The sequence below is a fragment of the Ursus americanus genome, chromosome 7 (assembly GCF_024610735.1).
Source record: "Ursus americanus isolate L20-20 chromosome 7, mUrsAme1.1.p, whole genome shotgun sequence".
NCBI classification, from domain to species: domain Eukaryota; kingdom Metazoa; phylum Chordata; class Mammalia; order Carnivora; family Ursidae; genus Ursus; species Ursus americanus.
This window is the reverse complement of record NC_142133.1, coordinates 65,346,067-65,361,871: the sequence shown is the minus strand read 5'-3', so window position 1 is coordinate 65,361,871 and position 15,805 is coordinate 65,346,067. Positions and strand designations below refer to the sequence as shown.

The window sequence follows — 15,805 nt, the reverse complement described above, 5'->3', positions numbered from 1 at the left end:
TCAAATCTGCCACTTAGTTAGCGGGGTCACCTTGGGTGCATTACCGACTCGGTCTGCCTCAGTTTCCTCATCTGTCAAACAGAGCTAACTCTGCCTGGTCGTAGAATTGTTGTGAGGATACAATCAGACAACATAGAAAATGCCCAGCATGGTGCCTGGTGTGTACTAGGCTCTCAGTAAATGTAGTTTACTGTTTGGGGGAGGGCACCTACAGGGTGGTGGGGAGGACCAGTTCGGAGCTGCAGGAGGGTCCTGGGTGTCCGAACCCCAGGGGAGGGGGAGGGGGAGGGGAGGGGAAGGGGGAGGAGGAGCTTTTGGGCCCCAGGGGGAGGCTGCGCTCTCTTCTCCGACTTGTCCGCAGCTGGCTGGGCCCTGCTGCTGTCCTCTGCTGGGTCTCAGCACCCTCTGGGAACACTGGGGAAGCCAAAGCCCCTCCCAGAGGCCTGTCCAGTCCCCAACCCCCTGTGTCCCTGAGGCCAGGCTGGCCAGACCCATAAGTAGATGGCCCAAGCAGATGAGTTCATTCAGTTCTTTATTGGTTGTCTGGGCCCTAACGCTGCCCCCTCACCTTCGGGTCCCCGTGAGCTGCACAGAAAGACTGGGGCCCGGAAGTGGACAGGGAGGTGGTCCTCGTCCCCGCAGTCACACCCCACTCTTCGGGGCCTATGTTCTGGTACTGAGACTTCTAGGGGTGCGAGTCTCTATCCTCAAGCTTTATATCTCATCGTTCTCCAGTTGAATAACATGAGCTTCAAACTCATTTGGGGTGTCCTTAGACTCCAGTGTCTCCCCTGGAAGTGCTGCTGCTTCTTTTCCAGTGTCCCTGGCCTCGGCCTGTCCCGGAGCCTCTGCTCCAGGGCTTGGGGCTTCTCTTTCAGCCTCTGCCTGTCCCCCAGCCTCCTGTACAGGCTCCGAGGACTCCCTTCTGGCCTCTACCTGTCCCCCATCTTCTCTGGGACCCGGGGCTCCCTGCAGCTCTTGTCCTGACAGGCTTTTAACTAACAGGGACTGCCTCCCAACATCTTGGGGCTCTGGGGGCTCTTTGGGCTCTGTGTGCCTTGGGGCCTCTCCTGGGAAGTTGATGAGCTCTGCAGGGGTCATGAGCCCATCCCCATTCAGGTCCTGGGTCTCGAGCACCTTGTCCACCACGAGGATCACCTGTGGAAGCACACGGTAGCTGCAGAGTCTACAGGGGACAGAGATGTTCCCGGGAGCCCTGACCCTCCCAGCACCTCTCCACGTGCCTGCCATGCAGGCTCAGAGCACTTCTGTTACAGTGGCTTCACCAAAACCGTCATGACGAAAAAGACTGACGCCCCAAGAAGCCGAGTCTCCTTCGTGGGAGAAGGGGCCCCCCAGCCAGCAGGGCTTACCGGGTTGGCGACGGGAAAATCAGCGGCTCCAGGCGCCAGAGCCGCAGTCAGCATGGACAGCAGCTCCAGGCCATCCAGCTGTCCACTCTGGTCATAGTCGTGGAGGGCAAAGAGGTAGAGGAGAACTAAGGAGGAGAAGCCGCATCAGAAGAGGCATCGGGAACAGGTGGAGGAGGCAGGGGGCAACCGACGGCCCAGGGTCAGTCCTGGCTCTGCTGCCCTGAGTCCCCGGCCCGCTGGCCGCAGTGCCCAGCCCCTCACCCTGCTCCCGGGTCATGTGTTCTGGCTCCTTTTCCATCCTCTCCAGTCCCTGTAGGTAGTTCTGCAGAAGCCTGGCAGAAACGTAGAAAGTCAGCCCAGAGAGGCCAGTGTGCAGACCCAGGCCGACCCCCCAGCCCAGCCCACTCACCGAAGCTGCTCCTGGCCTGGCTGGAAGGGGTTGGACAGGGGCTGCTGCTGCACATCGGGGTCCAGCCTAGAGGAGGCAGAGAAGGGCCAGGCTCGCTAAGAGCCTCTCTGAGGACCCGGCCTACCAGCCTTCCACCCTCAAGCTCCTGGCAGAGTTCTCTCCCCAGACCCAAAGGGCGTTGTTCTCTCCAATTCCCACAAACCTTGTGGGGAGGAGGCCCTTCTGGTCTCAGAAGCAGAACCTGACTCCCTCGGACTGTTTTTACAGATTCCTAACTTAGATGTTAAGTGAAAACCCAAATAAAGCATCTGGTTAGACAGAGGCCAGATGAGGCCACACCTAGTAGATACAAGGAAACAGTGCGTGGGTGTCCGGACAACGGGGATCGCGGTCACCCTTCTACTCTGGGGCCGGGCCCAAGGGGCAGGTCTCTGGCTCAGCCCAGAGGCACGGCCCAGGTTTCCACAGACCTGATTTGCTCCACGACACAAGCTGAGGACGCAGATGTTGGTTTTGTGATTTCCATCTGCTCAGGCTCTTTCTCAGGCCTTAAAGCCCAAGATTTGCTCCCAGTTCTGGACAGGGCTGCCTGTTTGCCCAGATCAGTCCAGACCCGTGAGGCCCACTTGCTGGCAGGGCCGCTCAGCAGCCTTTGTCCCTGCTGCCAGCCTTGCAGCTCTCCCTTTATCTGTCCCCCCACCCCACCCCGCGTACCCACACCGGAACCCTTGAGACAGATGCGCACACAAAAGAGAACTGATTTGCTAATGATCTCGAAGGCTCCAGCATTCCCACATAAGGTCTCAAGAAGAGGAGGGCAGCCCCTTCCCGGGCCCAAGCTTCACACCCCATTGGAACTGAGCTCCCAGATCCCAGATGAACTGATCCCAGCAAAGATGTACTGGGTGCCCGCTCTGCGAAGGGCGCTCCTACAGACGCGGGCGGAGGTGGCCGTAGTTGGGGGAAGGAGGCAGATACAGAGCTCAGGGAGCATACACCCCAGTCTCCTGCCTCCCAGAGGGGCCCACCACACCCTCAGATTCTCCGGAGACTCTCCGTATCCCAGCCCCCCGCCGTGCCCTCTGAAGCCCGTTACCTCGCGGTTCCGTCCTTGGGAGCGGCCTGGCTCAGGGGCAGCAGCAGCACCAACACTCCCATTGCCGCCGGTAACAACATCCTTGCCAGAACTGCAACTAGGAGCAGAGTAAGGGAGTCAAGGGGAAGGGATGTCTGCCACAGAGTGGGGGGATGGGAGGGTTAGACAGGAGTGCCTTCTCTCCCTGCCTCCACCTGCAGCCCAGGTGACAGGACTCCCGCTCAGGGAGGAGCCCCACGCAGACATCAGCCCCCGCCCCGTGGAATCTGTCCAAAACAAATCTTACTCCGGACCCAGTGTGAGCACAGAAGGCAGACCTGCTATGGTGGAAGCAGTTCTGCAGGCAGGAGCCCCTCCCCACACCCATTCCCCACCCTGAGGGACCCTGCCCACCCCCAATCCCACACACCCCCCCTCCCCCGCCAGAGGTGCTCAGAGAAGTTCAAGTACATCTACTCCAGTCCGGTCCCTCATTTTGCAGATGGAAACTAGCTCAGAGATGTTAAGGAAAAAGCCAAATCAGAAATGTAGAGGGTCACAAAAAGACCAAGACTTGCACAGAGGCAGATTATTGGCCTGTATTTATCAAAACTCACCCAAGAACGAATCGGTAAAGGCTCAGACTCCTTGAAACAGATCTAAACTCAGATAAGGATTGAAACAAATCAGAGCCAAACCAACAGTGGCCCCAGGACCTATTCCTTTCTCTTGGGACATCCCAAGAGAAAGGAAAAAAACAAAAGCTTCCCTTTAGACCTACGCTGTGTAGGCCCATCGGCGACACGAGCACTTGGTTGTATGAAAACAGTCAAACAGAGAAAGGATCAGTCAGAAGCACAGAGCGGGAAGCCTCCTGCCTAGTCCCGGGTGGGCTTACGGATCCTATGAATCCCCACCCCAGCTGAGGCCTGAGACCCCACCCCCACCCCAGGAAGACAAATCCTCAGGTGCAGAGGACCAGGAACGCCTGTCATGGTCCTGGACACTCTGGCTGGCACGGAATTCTCCTGGGGAAATGTCTGTAGCTTTCTTCAGATTCTCAGAGAGTTCCATGGCTCTAACAAGGGGCAGAACCACTGTGAGGCTGGACGGCCGCTGCCTCAGACAGCTGGCCTCCGGCCCGGGGAAGATGCATGTGGGAGGCCGTCTGCCGCTGTGTCAGCAGGGCTGCCTTGAGGAAGAAGCAACAAAACATGGAAGTCCACAAGAAGGTGAAGCTACCGAGAGCCACAGGAACTGGCTTTAGTGTTCTCTGCATACGTGGCCCCGACAGATACCATGAGTCTACACAGTTGACTGGTGTCCGTAATCCGCAGCGGCCAAACGGGTGCTGAAGCCACGGTTCCCCTAAAGGTGTTCACGAACGCTGGCTGACAATTTAGATCCTTGAGCTCCGGTTGTTGCACCCAAGAAAGAAAACAAGTCTTGGGCCCATCCAAGGGAGGGCGTTGGAACTGAGATCTCCGTAACATCAACTGGGTGCCCTCAGGGGTCCCGCTGCTGTGGACACATCTCAATGAAAGGGTCGTCTAGAAAAATATCCAAACCTCCGTGTCTGGGAGTATCATAGTAAATGCCCCAACGAAAGTGGTTCCAAAGCTGGATAAAAACAGTATCTTTTCCAATGCATTGAACTGGCAAGAAAGTAAGCAATTCTGAGTACAAAACCACCCTGAAATGGTAATCCTGGGGGGAAATGAGCTTGAAGTTGGCTTTTGCCGTAAGAGTGTCTGCCAGACGGAACCTGGGTGAATTTGTACAATCGGTCTGAGTGCTCAGTGCAATAGAGAAGCCCAGAGGTAAGGCCTGGGCCCACCAGTGTGAGGAGACTAATAGATTAGTCTACCTACCCAAAGCTGGGATTCAAACAGCCCAGCTCAATCAGAACAGTGAACACACAGTAATTGCACCACAAAGAAGGAAGGGCAGCAGAAATCTTGCCTGTCTTGCCCTTGGTGCTGGGCGGAAGGGATAAAGTCTTCCCCGAGAACTTATAACAAGCCTGCTCTAATGTGGGTCCAACGGCTGAACTAAGCTACCTCTGTGGGTCAAAACCCTACCGCAGATCACTTACATTTTAAGTGGTACCTAGTTGGTACCTCCAGTCGACTAGAAGAGGAAAATATGTATCTTGTCCGAGAAACACAACTCCAATCCAGGCCTCAAAGAAATTCCACTGGTAAAGCGTCAAGGAGCATGACCTCACAGCCAGAAAGTCACAAACATACAAGGGAATAGGACACCGTGAGTGAGAGGCAGCCAACCAATAGCGGGTGAAACCAGACTTGCAAAAAGTAAAGACATGGGAATTATCATACAGAGAACATAAAGGATATTTAATATGTTTCAAGAAATTAAAGAGAAGCTTGAAACTATGGGAAAGGAATATGAGCATAAAAATGACAAGAAGATATGAAGAAGAGACAAATATAACTTACACAAATATAATGAAAAGATTGGTTTTAAAATGCAATGCGTACATTAGACTCAGACAATGTGAGAATTAATGAGCAAATTATCCAGAAGGTAGCTCATTGAGCCAAAGACAGAAAATATAAAACACTGGTTAAACGGCATGGAAGATGGAGGAGATAACAGAGAAAATTGGATCAAAGCAGTGTTCTAAGATATAACAGCTGAGATTTTTCCAATCTATTGCAAAAAACTAATACTCTAATCCAGGAAACCCAACAATCCAAGGAAAATTAAGTAAATAGAATACACACCCAGAGCTGTTCCGAAACTACAGAATACCAAGAAAAAGAGAGGATCTTAAAAGCAGTCAGAAAGAAAACACAAATCCCCCAAAAGGATGATTAGACTGACTGCTGACTTTTCAATAGCAGCAGCGATAACCAGATTACACCAGTATAGTATTTTAACACATTGAGAAGGGGGAGTGGGAAGGGTGGAGAACTGCCATTCTAGAATTCTAGTCTCAGCAAAATTATCTTCCAAGAATGAGATGAAACAAAAACAATTTTAAGAAACAACAAATTAGAGAATTTGCCACTGACATTCCTCCATTAAAGGAAATTCTAAGGAATCTATTGCAGGAAAAAGGAAAATGATCCCAGAAGGGTTTGAAATGCAAGGAAAAACAGTGAGCAGAAAAAAAATCAGAAAGTATTGGGAAAATAGAAACAAACATAGGCTGATAATTATGTTAATAAAGGGGGCAAGAGAGGTGGCCTGAACTATAATACTGGACAACATTAAGATGTGAGGACGGTCGTTTGGGAAGAGAGTAGACATACTGAGCAACTTTGTTAAATACGCATATAAAAGTCTTAAGGATAACCACTAAAAAAACAGAAATGGAATGTATGACCTCAAACCATCAGAGAAAAAAAATGAAAGGAATTTTTTTAAAAAATCACTTCAAAGGAAGGCAGTAAAGAGAATAGAGAAACTGAAAAAAATTAAAAAGGAAGGCAAATAGCATACAATAAGACAGTAAGAATATATTTAAGTTTATCAGTGGTCATAACTATAAATTCTTTAAATCCATCAGTTAAGAAGTAGAAAATTACCAAAATGTACACAAAACAAAATACAGTTATATGCAATTTTCAGAAGATGAACCTAAAAGGTATAGACACAGGTTGTTAAGCAAAAGGATGGAAGAAGGATATATAAAGCAATAAAAAAAAAACCAATAATAGACAAAAGAAAGCTAGTATAGCTTTACTGACGTTAGGCTAGACTTTAAGAGGAAAGGCAATATCATAGATAAAAGCATGTCACTACAAAATTCATAAAAATTTAATCCTCTGGAAAGATATCATAGTTCTGAACTTGTACATGGCTAATAACATAGCCTCAAAACATCTAAAATAAAAACTGGCATAGCACTACACACCTATTAGAATGGCCAAAATCCAGGACACTCGCAACACCAAATACTGGCGAGGACGTGAAGCAGCAGGTGCTCTCATTCATGGCTGGTGGAAATGCAAAATGGCGCAGCCACTTTGGAAGACACTTGGACAGTTTCGTATGAAGCTAAACATATTCTCACCGTACAATCCAGCAAATCCAGGAATTGCACTCCTTCACATTTACTGAAGGAGCTGAAAGATTATGTCCACACAAAAACCTGCACATAGATGTTTATAGCAGCTTTATTCATAACTGCCCAAACTCGAAAGCATCCAAGCTGTCCTTCAATAGTGGAGGGAGAAATAAACCGCGGTATATCCAGACAATGGAATATTCGTGCTAAAAAGAAATGAGCTATCAAGCCATGAGAAGGCCTGGAGGAATTTAAATGAATATTACTAAGTGAACGAAGTCGATCTGAAAAGGCTATGCACTATATGAGTCCGACGATATGACTTTCTGGAAAAGGCAAAACTATGGAGACAGTCAAAATATCAGTGGTTGCTAGGGGTTGGGGAGGAAGGGATGAAGAGTGGGCACAGAAGATTTCAGGGCAGTGAAACTGCTCTTTATGATACTAAATGGTGGAGATGTGTCATTATACATTTGTCCAAACCCACGGAATGTACAAGAATGAACCCTACCGTAAACTATGGACTTTGAGTGATGATGTGTCAGTGTAAGTTCATCCGGTTGTCACGAATGTACACTCTGTCTGGGATGTTGATAATGGGGGAGCAGTGCCTGGGGGCGGGCACAGAAGGTATACAGGAAATCTCTGTACCTCCCTCTCAATTTTGCTGTGAACCTAAAACTGCTCTAAAACAATAAAATCTTGAAAAAAAATAAATAACTGGGCGCCTGGGTGGCTCAGTCGTTAAGCATCTGCCTTCGGCTCAGGTCATGATCCCCAGGGTCCTGGGATTGAGCCCCACATCGGGCTTCCTGCTCTACTGGGAGCCTGCTTCTCCCTTTCCCACTCCCCCTGCTTGTGTTCCCTCCCTCGCTGTCTCTCGGTCAAATAAATAAATGCAATCTTAAAAAAAAAAAACCTAGCAGAACTACAAGGAGAAAAGTGTAATCTGCCATCATTGTGGGAGAATTTAACATACCTCATTCAGTATTTGAAAGATTAAGCAGACAAAAAATGAGTAAGAATGTAGGAGGTTGAATAAAACATTTATTTTTTTTAAAGATTTTATTTATTTATTTGACAGAGAGAGGGGTAGCGAGAGAGGGAACACAAGCAGGGGGAGTGGGAGAGGGAGAAGCAGGCTCCCAGCAGAGCAGGGAGCCCGCTGCTGGGCTCGATCCCGGTTCCGGGATCTCATCCTGAGCTGAAGGCAGACACTTAATGACTGAGCCACCCAGGCGCCCCTGAATAAAACATTTAATATGCCTGAGCTAATGAACAAATGAGAAACACCCCCACTTCAATCCTTTAGCAAATACATATTCTTCTCAATGCATGTGGAATATTTCTAAAAACTGACAAGTGGGGCGCCTGGGTGGCTCAGTTGTTAAGCTCTGCCTTCGGCTCAGGGCGTGATCTCAGGGTCCTGGGATCGAGTTCTGCATCAGGCTCCTCTGCTGTGGGCCTGCTTCTTCCTCTCCCACTCCCCCTGCTTATGTTCCCTCTCTCACTGCCTGTCTCTCTCTCTCTGTCAAATAAATAAATAAAATCTTAAAAAAAAAAAAAAGAAACCAATAACAAAAATGATGCAAAAAGAGCTCACGTGTATAGAAATTTAAAAGGCACGCTTACATGCGCATCAGAGAAGAAACTCATAATGGAAACTGTTAAATACTTAGAATCGGATAATAGTGGGAAACTTTGCATGAAAACAAGATAGGTAGCCAGAGCAGTATCAGAGGGAAAGTGGATTGACTTAAAAGCATGTATTAGAAGAAAGGGCTAAAAGCTCAGAAGTTAAGCTTCCAACTCAATAAGCTAGTAAAACAGAAGAAACCTTAAGAAATGAAAAAATAAAAGATGGCAGAGATTAGGAATATGATAGAGAAGAGCAAGGAAGCCAGACACAGGTGTTTCTTTAAAAGGCTTAATAAAACAGACAAACGTCTGCCAACTCTCATTAACAACGAGAAAAGGCACAAATAAAGAACATTAGCAATGAACATGGGGACATAACTACAGAAATAGCAGAAATTTGAAAACTTAGATGTTAAAGCTAATTTCCTAGAAAAACTTAATAGGAAAAGTGATGCAGAAAGAAATAGCAAATCTTCATAGTCCTAGAACCATTAAAGAAATTGAATCAGTGAGGATTAACTTCTATTGTTTGAGGGACTACAAACCCGAAACGTTTCTAAAAAGCAACCTGCAAATGTGAGGTAGTAATTCCCCTGAAACTCTGACCCAACGATACCACCCTGAGGATTACATAGGGAGGAACTCAAATGGAAAAGCAGTTATAAAGACATGTATAACCGTGCTATCCGTATTAGTGAAAGAAACATAATCAACCTGAATGGCTAACATTTAGGCAATGGCTTAGCAAAACACATTATATGAGGGAGCAATTAAAAATGATAAATATTGCAGAGCGCCTGGGTGGCTCAGTCAGTTGTGCACCTGACTCTTCGTTTCGGGGTCTGGGATCGGCCCCCCACCCCCCACCCGCCGTGTTGGGCTCTGAGCTTGGAGGGGAGTCTTCTTCTCTCCCTCTGCCCCACCCCCTGCTCGCTCTCTCTCAAATAAATAATTTTTTTAAAAAATGATAAATATTGCAAACTCTTAAGTTTTAAAGGAAAAAATAGATATGAATATATCAAAGGTTTAAACTTCTGTATCATGAAAGACACCATAAGTCAAGTACAACAGGACAAGTGAGAGAGGACTAGGGGAGTGCACGTAGGGTTCAAAACTACCTGGATTCTCGGGAGGGGGGAGCTCCCCGAAGCCTGCCTTTACAGGGGGCGAAAGACAGAAATCTCAAGAGAGAGAGCCCCTGGGGACTGAGTGGAGACACAAGATTGCAGATGGCTGTGCCTGAGCCAGGAGGATCAGAGAGAAGGTCCTGCCATGCCTGAGCGTTCTGGAAGCAATGGCTGAAGGAGGGTACAGGTCAACGGGGCAGAGGGCCCTGGTTCTTTATGTCCAGAGTGTTACTGGGTTTCTTGGGGGGGGGGTGTGTGGCTGGGTTCAGCTAAGGGTTCCAGTCTCTAAGGTGGAAGAGGAGGCACGTAATGGCTGAGAGGGCCAGCTGGCCAGAAGAGGCCAGAAGGAGAATGGCAGAAAGTAGAGACCCTGGGACTAGATGCCACAGAGGATAGCGTGGGTCGCACCAGATGTCAAAGACCTTTGCTGACAAAGACCAAGAGGGTGAGCATCTGCGGGGAAGGCAAATAGAAATGTAAGTTTGTAGAACGAAGATAAAGTGTATCTACTTCTTTAATATTTATTAAGCACCTACCATGTGTGAGGCACTATCTTATAAGTGAGATGATAGGGGTGCCTGGGTGGCTCAGTCGTTTAAGCATTTGCCTTTGGCTAAGGTCAATCCCAAGGTCCTGGGATCGAGCCCCCACATCAGGCTCCCTGCTCAGTGGGGAGCCTGCTTCTCCCTCTGCTACTCCTCCTGCACGAGAGGGAGAAGCAGACTCCCCACTGAGCAGGGAGTCTGATGCAGGACCGAAGGCAGACGGACACCCAACCGACTGAGCCACCCAGGCACCCCAATAAATAAAATCTTAAAAAAAAAGTGAGATGATAATATAAAGTAGAATTACTTATCCTTTTTTTTCCTTAAAGCTTGCAAATATATAAGTAAGAAAAGATACAAATGTTAGACCATGACTGAGGGAAAGACAGAGAAACATAGAATTACTAAGGAAGAGGTCGCACTGGTTGAAGGGGAAGGGTACGGGCCCTAACCTCAGGCTGCCTGATTCCAAATCCTGGCTCTGAAACCGTGAGACTTCTGTGTTTCAGGCTGTTCATCAGACGAGAGCCCCTCTCACGGGGTGTGGTAAGGTTCCACGACACCAGATTCGGCACACCCTACACATTTTGCTCAGCACCTGCTTGTAAATAATGCCTTTTTCCCTCCAGAAGTTTCCCTGGACTGCTCTGCAATGGCTTCACACACACCCACCATCCTGCTCTCCCCACCTGGACACCCTCAGAATGCTTCCTGCACCCCCACCCCATCTGTTTACTGCCAGGACCTGGGCCCACAGGAGGCCCTGGAGTAATTTAAATCCCTCAGAGCTGTCAAAACCTATTACCCGGGCTTCTCGTGCCCTAGCCGTTGCCTTTTAAAAGAGGACTCTCTGAGGTAGCAATTCGGGCATAAAGGGGAAGCACCCTCAGATCCCACTAATCTACTCACTCGTTAGGCCAAATGTGTTGGCTTGCAAAACGGGTCTACACGTTCCTTGACACTGTTTCCCACAAAGGACCAAGTCTAATTTGCTTTCCTTGTATACGATCTGGACTTAGCCACTCGCTTCTAATGAACAGCTGAAATAAAGCTGCATGACTTCCAGGTCTGGGTCATACAAGGTGCCATCGCTTGTACCTGGCTCTGCTTCTCTCTCCCTCTGTCTCCCCATGCGCTGGAGCCCTGAGCCGCCACGGAAGAAGTCTGGCGTTCCCGAATCTACCACGCTGAAAAGACCGTGTGGGGAAACCGCGGACAGAGGAGCCCCGGCTGTTCCGGCCTTCAGCTGCTCTCACCTCCCCAGCCCGAGGACCATCCAGGTGAGAGGCCAAACCTTCAGGTGATTCCAACTCCCGGCTTTCAAGGTGCCCCAGTCCACACTGAATGAGCAGAAATATGCTGGTTTCCATAGTCCTGCCCAGACTCTTGCACACTCATGAGCAAAGTCAATGTTATCGTGTTCAGTCACTAAGTTGTGAGGTGGTTTGTTAAGCTGTCTTAGTAATCAGAACTGCGTGTGACCCGGGCAGCAGTCACACAGGGCCCACTTCTCAGAGGGGCCCTTGGCTTAGTGTGATGCTCTGCTGTCACCATCCCAAAATTCTTTTTTTTAATTAAGTAGGCTCCACGCACAATGTGGGGCTTGAACTCAAGATCTTGACATCAAGAGTCGCATGTGTTATTGACTGAGCCAGCCCGGCGCCCCATCTTGAAATTCTTAATTTTGTTTTTGTCCTGGGCCCTGAAAATATAGTACCTGGTCCTGAACCCTGCCCACGTGAATTACTATGATTTGCCTCCTCTTGGTCCTACACATCCATTCCATGTATGTAACTATTCAGTGTGTACAGTGGACAGAGACCAGAGCTTTGGGACCTGCCCCGCCACAGGCCGTCCCTGTGACCTTGGGTGGGTTAATAATCCTCACGGAACTTCAGTTACCTTATCTGCACCATGAGATAATAACAGTACTCACCTCAGGCGGTTACAGTGGACAGTGAATGCATAATGAATTAGTTCTTGCACAAATTAACATAGTAGCCTCTCTCTTGTCCTTGCCTCTGGTATCTTCTCCATTTAAGGAGCCCTCCAGGGGCACCTGGGTAGCTTAGTCAGTTAAGCAACTGACTTTTGATTTTGGCTCAGGTCATGATCTCAGGGTGGTGAGATCAAGCCCCACGTCCTGTGCAGGGAGCCTGCTTGAGATTCTCTCTCTCCCTCTCTTTCTGCTCCTCCCCCAGCTCACACTCTCTTAAATAAATAAATCAACCTTCAAAAACAAAAAAGAGGGGCGCCTGGGTAGCACAGTCGTTAGGCGTCTGCCTTCGGCTCAGGGCGTGATCCCGGCGTTCTGGGATCGAGTCCCACATCGGGCTCCTCCGCTGGGAGCCTGCTTCTTCCTCTCCCACTCCCCCTGCTTGTGTTCCCTCTCTCGCTGGCTGTCTATCTATGTCAAATAAATAAATAAAAAATCTAAAAAAACAAACAAACAAACAAAAAAAAACAAAAAAGAACCCTCCATACCCACATCACATTAATCTTCCTTAGCTAGAACACCACTGCTCCAAAACCTTCAATGGCTTTCTATTTCTATTACAATCCAGAGACCTCACCTGGGCATTCAAGGCCTTCTACAATCAGCTATCAGGTTACCATTTTATATTCACCTTCCAGTGCTCCATTACACTAACACTCGGCTTCAAACAGAAGGGTTACTGGAGTCCCCCAGAGTGCTTCTTACTTTGACTTTTCAGTGCTTTTGCCCAAGCTGCCCCACCCTCTCCCTGGAATACCCTGGGCCCTCCTGACAACCTGAGCATTCCGGGTATAGCTTATTTCACAAACTTAAATAACTGTAGGGCCCACCTCTATTGTTTAAAGGAAGTCAAACAAAGGCACCTCAAGTGACGTGTAATGAGGTTGGTGTAATGTGATTTGTTCACACTTAAGACATTTCTTAGCACTTACAAAAGCTTTTGTAAGCAACAGAAATAAAGCCATCATTGAACCACTGCCTGTCAAATAAATGTGTTCCTAATCATTTCCTACAACTATAAAGCACATAAATGTAATTTACCCTCATGACCACCTGAAAGCCACCACAACTCTGTTAACAGTTGTGATGTAATTCAGTAGTTATTCACATCCTTCACACACACTCACATTCATACACTCATATTCACAATGACTCTCAGGCCTCAAATGTCTTCAAGCCTTTGCACCAGCACGTGTGAGGAGAGACCAGCCTTGGGGTCAGACCTCTGATGAAATCCTGCCTCTCAGTTCTGTGATCCAGGCGGGTGTCTTAACCTCTCTGAGCCTGGGATAACAGCATGTGTCTTGTAAGGGCCTGGGGAAAATGCAATGGGATAATGCAGCTTAAATGACTGGCATTTGAGTATTTTCAGAGAATCCAGGATGTGACAGGGGCCTTTGATCTTGGGTAGCCTCCCACCCAGTGCAAAACTTTCTTTCACAGCATCCCTGTCAATGGCCATTCAGCCCTTGCTTGACTCTCCAGGTCAGGAGTCCAGCACCTCATAGGGCTTCCATTCCGTTTCTCGCTGAGTCTAACTGTCCAAAAGTTATTTTGAACCGAATCCTAACCCTTAACTTATCCCTCTGGTGCCCCTGTGCCTCCCAGGACACGCCGCTCCCTCCCCCCCCCCCCCCCCCCCCCCCCCCCCGGCCAAAAGAAGACAGAGTAGTTCTACAGCCAAAAAAAAAAATCCCACACCTGAGAGCGGGTCTCCACCCTGCCACTTCCAGCGGGGTGATAACCCGGGGCCCCTCCCCAGCCCCCCTTTTCTTCATCTGCCAGATGAGGATGAAACTCCCGCCAGCCCCCAACCCCCCTCCCAGGATGTCAGAGCGACAAAGGAGACACCGGAGGGAAACGCTGGTGGGGAACTGGGGAACCCCGTCATCACACCTAGGGAGCTCACGATTCGCTTTCCAGCGAATCTTCCTCGGCCTGCTCTCCTGACCGCCTCCCGGGAGGTGCCCCGAGGAGGGAGCCCCCCTCGCCAGCCCCGTCCACGCCGCAGGGGGCCGCAGAGGGACTGCGCCTGCAGCTGGGGACCCAGAGGCCGGGAGGGCGCCCCGGCCCCGCGGTCCCGCCCCGCGACCCGCGCGTCCCCGCCGGCTTTGGTGGCGGCGGCGGCGGCCCCCAGCCCGCCCAGCCCGGTGCCCGGCCGCCTGAGGCGGAGCGCGGACCCACCTGCGGCGGCTCGGCGAGGGCTGGGGTCCGGCTTCGCGGCGGCTCGGGGCTGTGCGCCGGCCGCGCCTCGGCTCCCCGCCGCCGCCGGGCCCTCCCCCGGGCCGCTCCACGTGGCCGCTCCACGTCGCCCTCCGGCCGGCCGCCGCCCTCGCCCGGGCAGAGTCCGCAGCGCCCGCGACCGCGGGCAGGGCCGCCGCCCCCCGCCGCCCCCCGCCGCCCCCCGCGGGCTTCCTCCCCGCGGCGCCGGCGCGTGTGGGAACGTGCGTGCGCGTGTGTGCGCGCGTCTCCGTGAGAGACAGAGACGGACATCCAGAGACAGAGACAAAGAGGCAGACGGTGACGCTGGTTTTGAGGAGAAGCAGGGCTAACTGGGCCGGGGTCGCCGGTGCCACTGCCTGCTGCCCCCCCCCCCCCCAGGTGCAGGACAAGACAGGGTGGTGGCTGTTAGTGTGACCGTGACTGCTGGCTGTGGCTGTGTGTATGGGGCGCTTGTGACAGTAGGGCTACGGGATGCTGTATCCAGAGTGACAAGATGGCCCTGAGAGGGTATGGCCGGCCTGTCTGGGTGTGTGACAGGAGAGGACATTCATGGTACACGTGTCAGGGTATCTGGTGGAACTCTTCCTGAGTTGTCTGTGATGCTCAAGTGACAGCTGTGACTGCCAGTTTCCAGGGAAGGTGTCATTGTGTGGCTGGGACCGTGTGCATCACTGAGCAGTGGCTCCATAGAGACACGGTTGGGGAGGGGGCTCGGAAAAGGATCATCTTAAGGGTGATGGTGGCAGTCGTTTGCCAGCACAGAGTGTAGCTTTGCCATCAAAATGGTGGGTCACCTACTTTTGTCACAATGATCACTTCCACCTATGCTTCAGACTACATCCTCACCCACTAGCCCAAGGTCTTAGTTCTTTAAAGGAATAACTTCTTATCTCTCTGGAATCTTCGACTTCTCCCTCTCCACCAGCTCCTTCCCATCAGCATCTATCATGACAAACAGACTCTCATCAAGGTCACCCTGTCCCCCTTCCTATGGCGGACATTGCTGGATACTACCTCCTGGAATTATGGTATGCACTGGCTTGAGCAACACCATTCTTTCTCTCGGCATCTCTTCTTCGTTTTCCTTATGTGTCAGAGTTCCCCTGGGCTGTGTCCTCACTCCCCATCTGCTCATATGTTCATCTGTTCGTGTAGCTTCCATCACTATCTGTTATGGGTGGAACTGAGTCCCTCAAAAAGTCATATGTTGTCATCCTAACCCCCAATACCTCAGAATGTAACTTTATGGGGAAATAGGGTCATTGCAGGTGTAAGTAGGGAAAATGAGGTCATGTTGGCCCACGCTACTCCAATATGACTGGTGTCCATACACACACACAGGGAGAACAGCATGTGAAGACGCAGGCGGAGATTGGAATGAAG

The 15,805-nt window shown here is 50.3% G+C and overlaps 1 protein-coding gene across 2 annotated transcripts; it reads right to left on the bottom strand.

Moving 5' to 3' along the window:
* Positions 1-515: 515 nt before the first annotated feature.
* CGREF1 (cell growth regulator with EF-hand domain 1) lies at positions 516-14,538 on the bottom strand. Of its 2 annotated transcripts, none has more exons than XM_045809223.2 (6): positions 14,384-14,538; positions 2,879-2,975; positions 1,783-1,848; positions 1,635-1,705; positions 1,374-1,498; positions 516-1,158 (listed from the first exon to the last, which is right to left on the bottom strand). In XM_045809223.2, the coding sequence occupies exons 2-6, from the start codon at positions 2,956-2,958 to the stop codon at positions 715-717; spliced, it is 786 nt and encodes a 261-aa protein (XP_045665179.1). In that variant the 5' UTR covers positions 2,959-2,975; positions 14,384-14,538; the 3' UTR covers positions 516-714. The 2 variants fall into 2 exon arrangements, with proteins under 2 accessions (XP_045665179.1, XP_045665181.1); XM_045809225.2 differs by having other exon boundaries at positions 2,879-2,969; positions 14,384-14,479.
* Between the last annotated feature and the right edge of the window lie 1,267 nt (positions 14,539-15,805).

What these genes read in the sequence shown, in the direction of transcription:
- CGREF1 (XM_045809223.2), bottom strand. Translation starts at nt 2,958, where the DNA reads ATGTTGTTACCGGCGGCAATGGGAGTGTTGGTGCTGCTGCTGCCCCTG. An exon ending in CCAGGCCAGGAGCAGCTTCG is followed by an intron (nt 1,706 to 1,782) that starts GTGAGTGGGCTG and finishes CGTTTCTGCCAG; the next exon opens with GCTTCTGCAGAACTACCTAC. An exon ending in ACACATGACCCGGGAGCAGG is followed by an intron (nt 1,499 to 1,634) that starts GTGAGGGGCTGG and finishes TCTCCTCCTTAG; the next exon opens with TTCTCCTCTACCTCTTTGCC.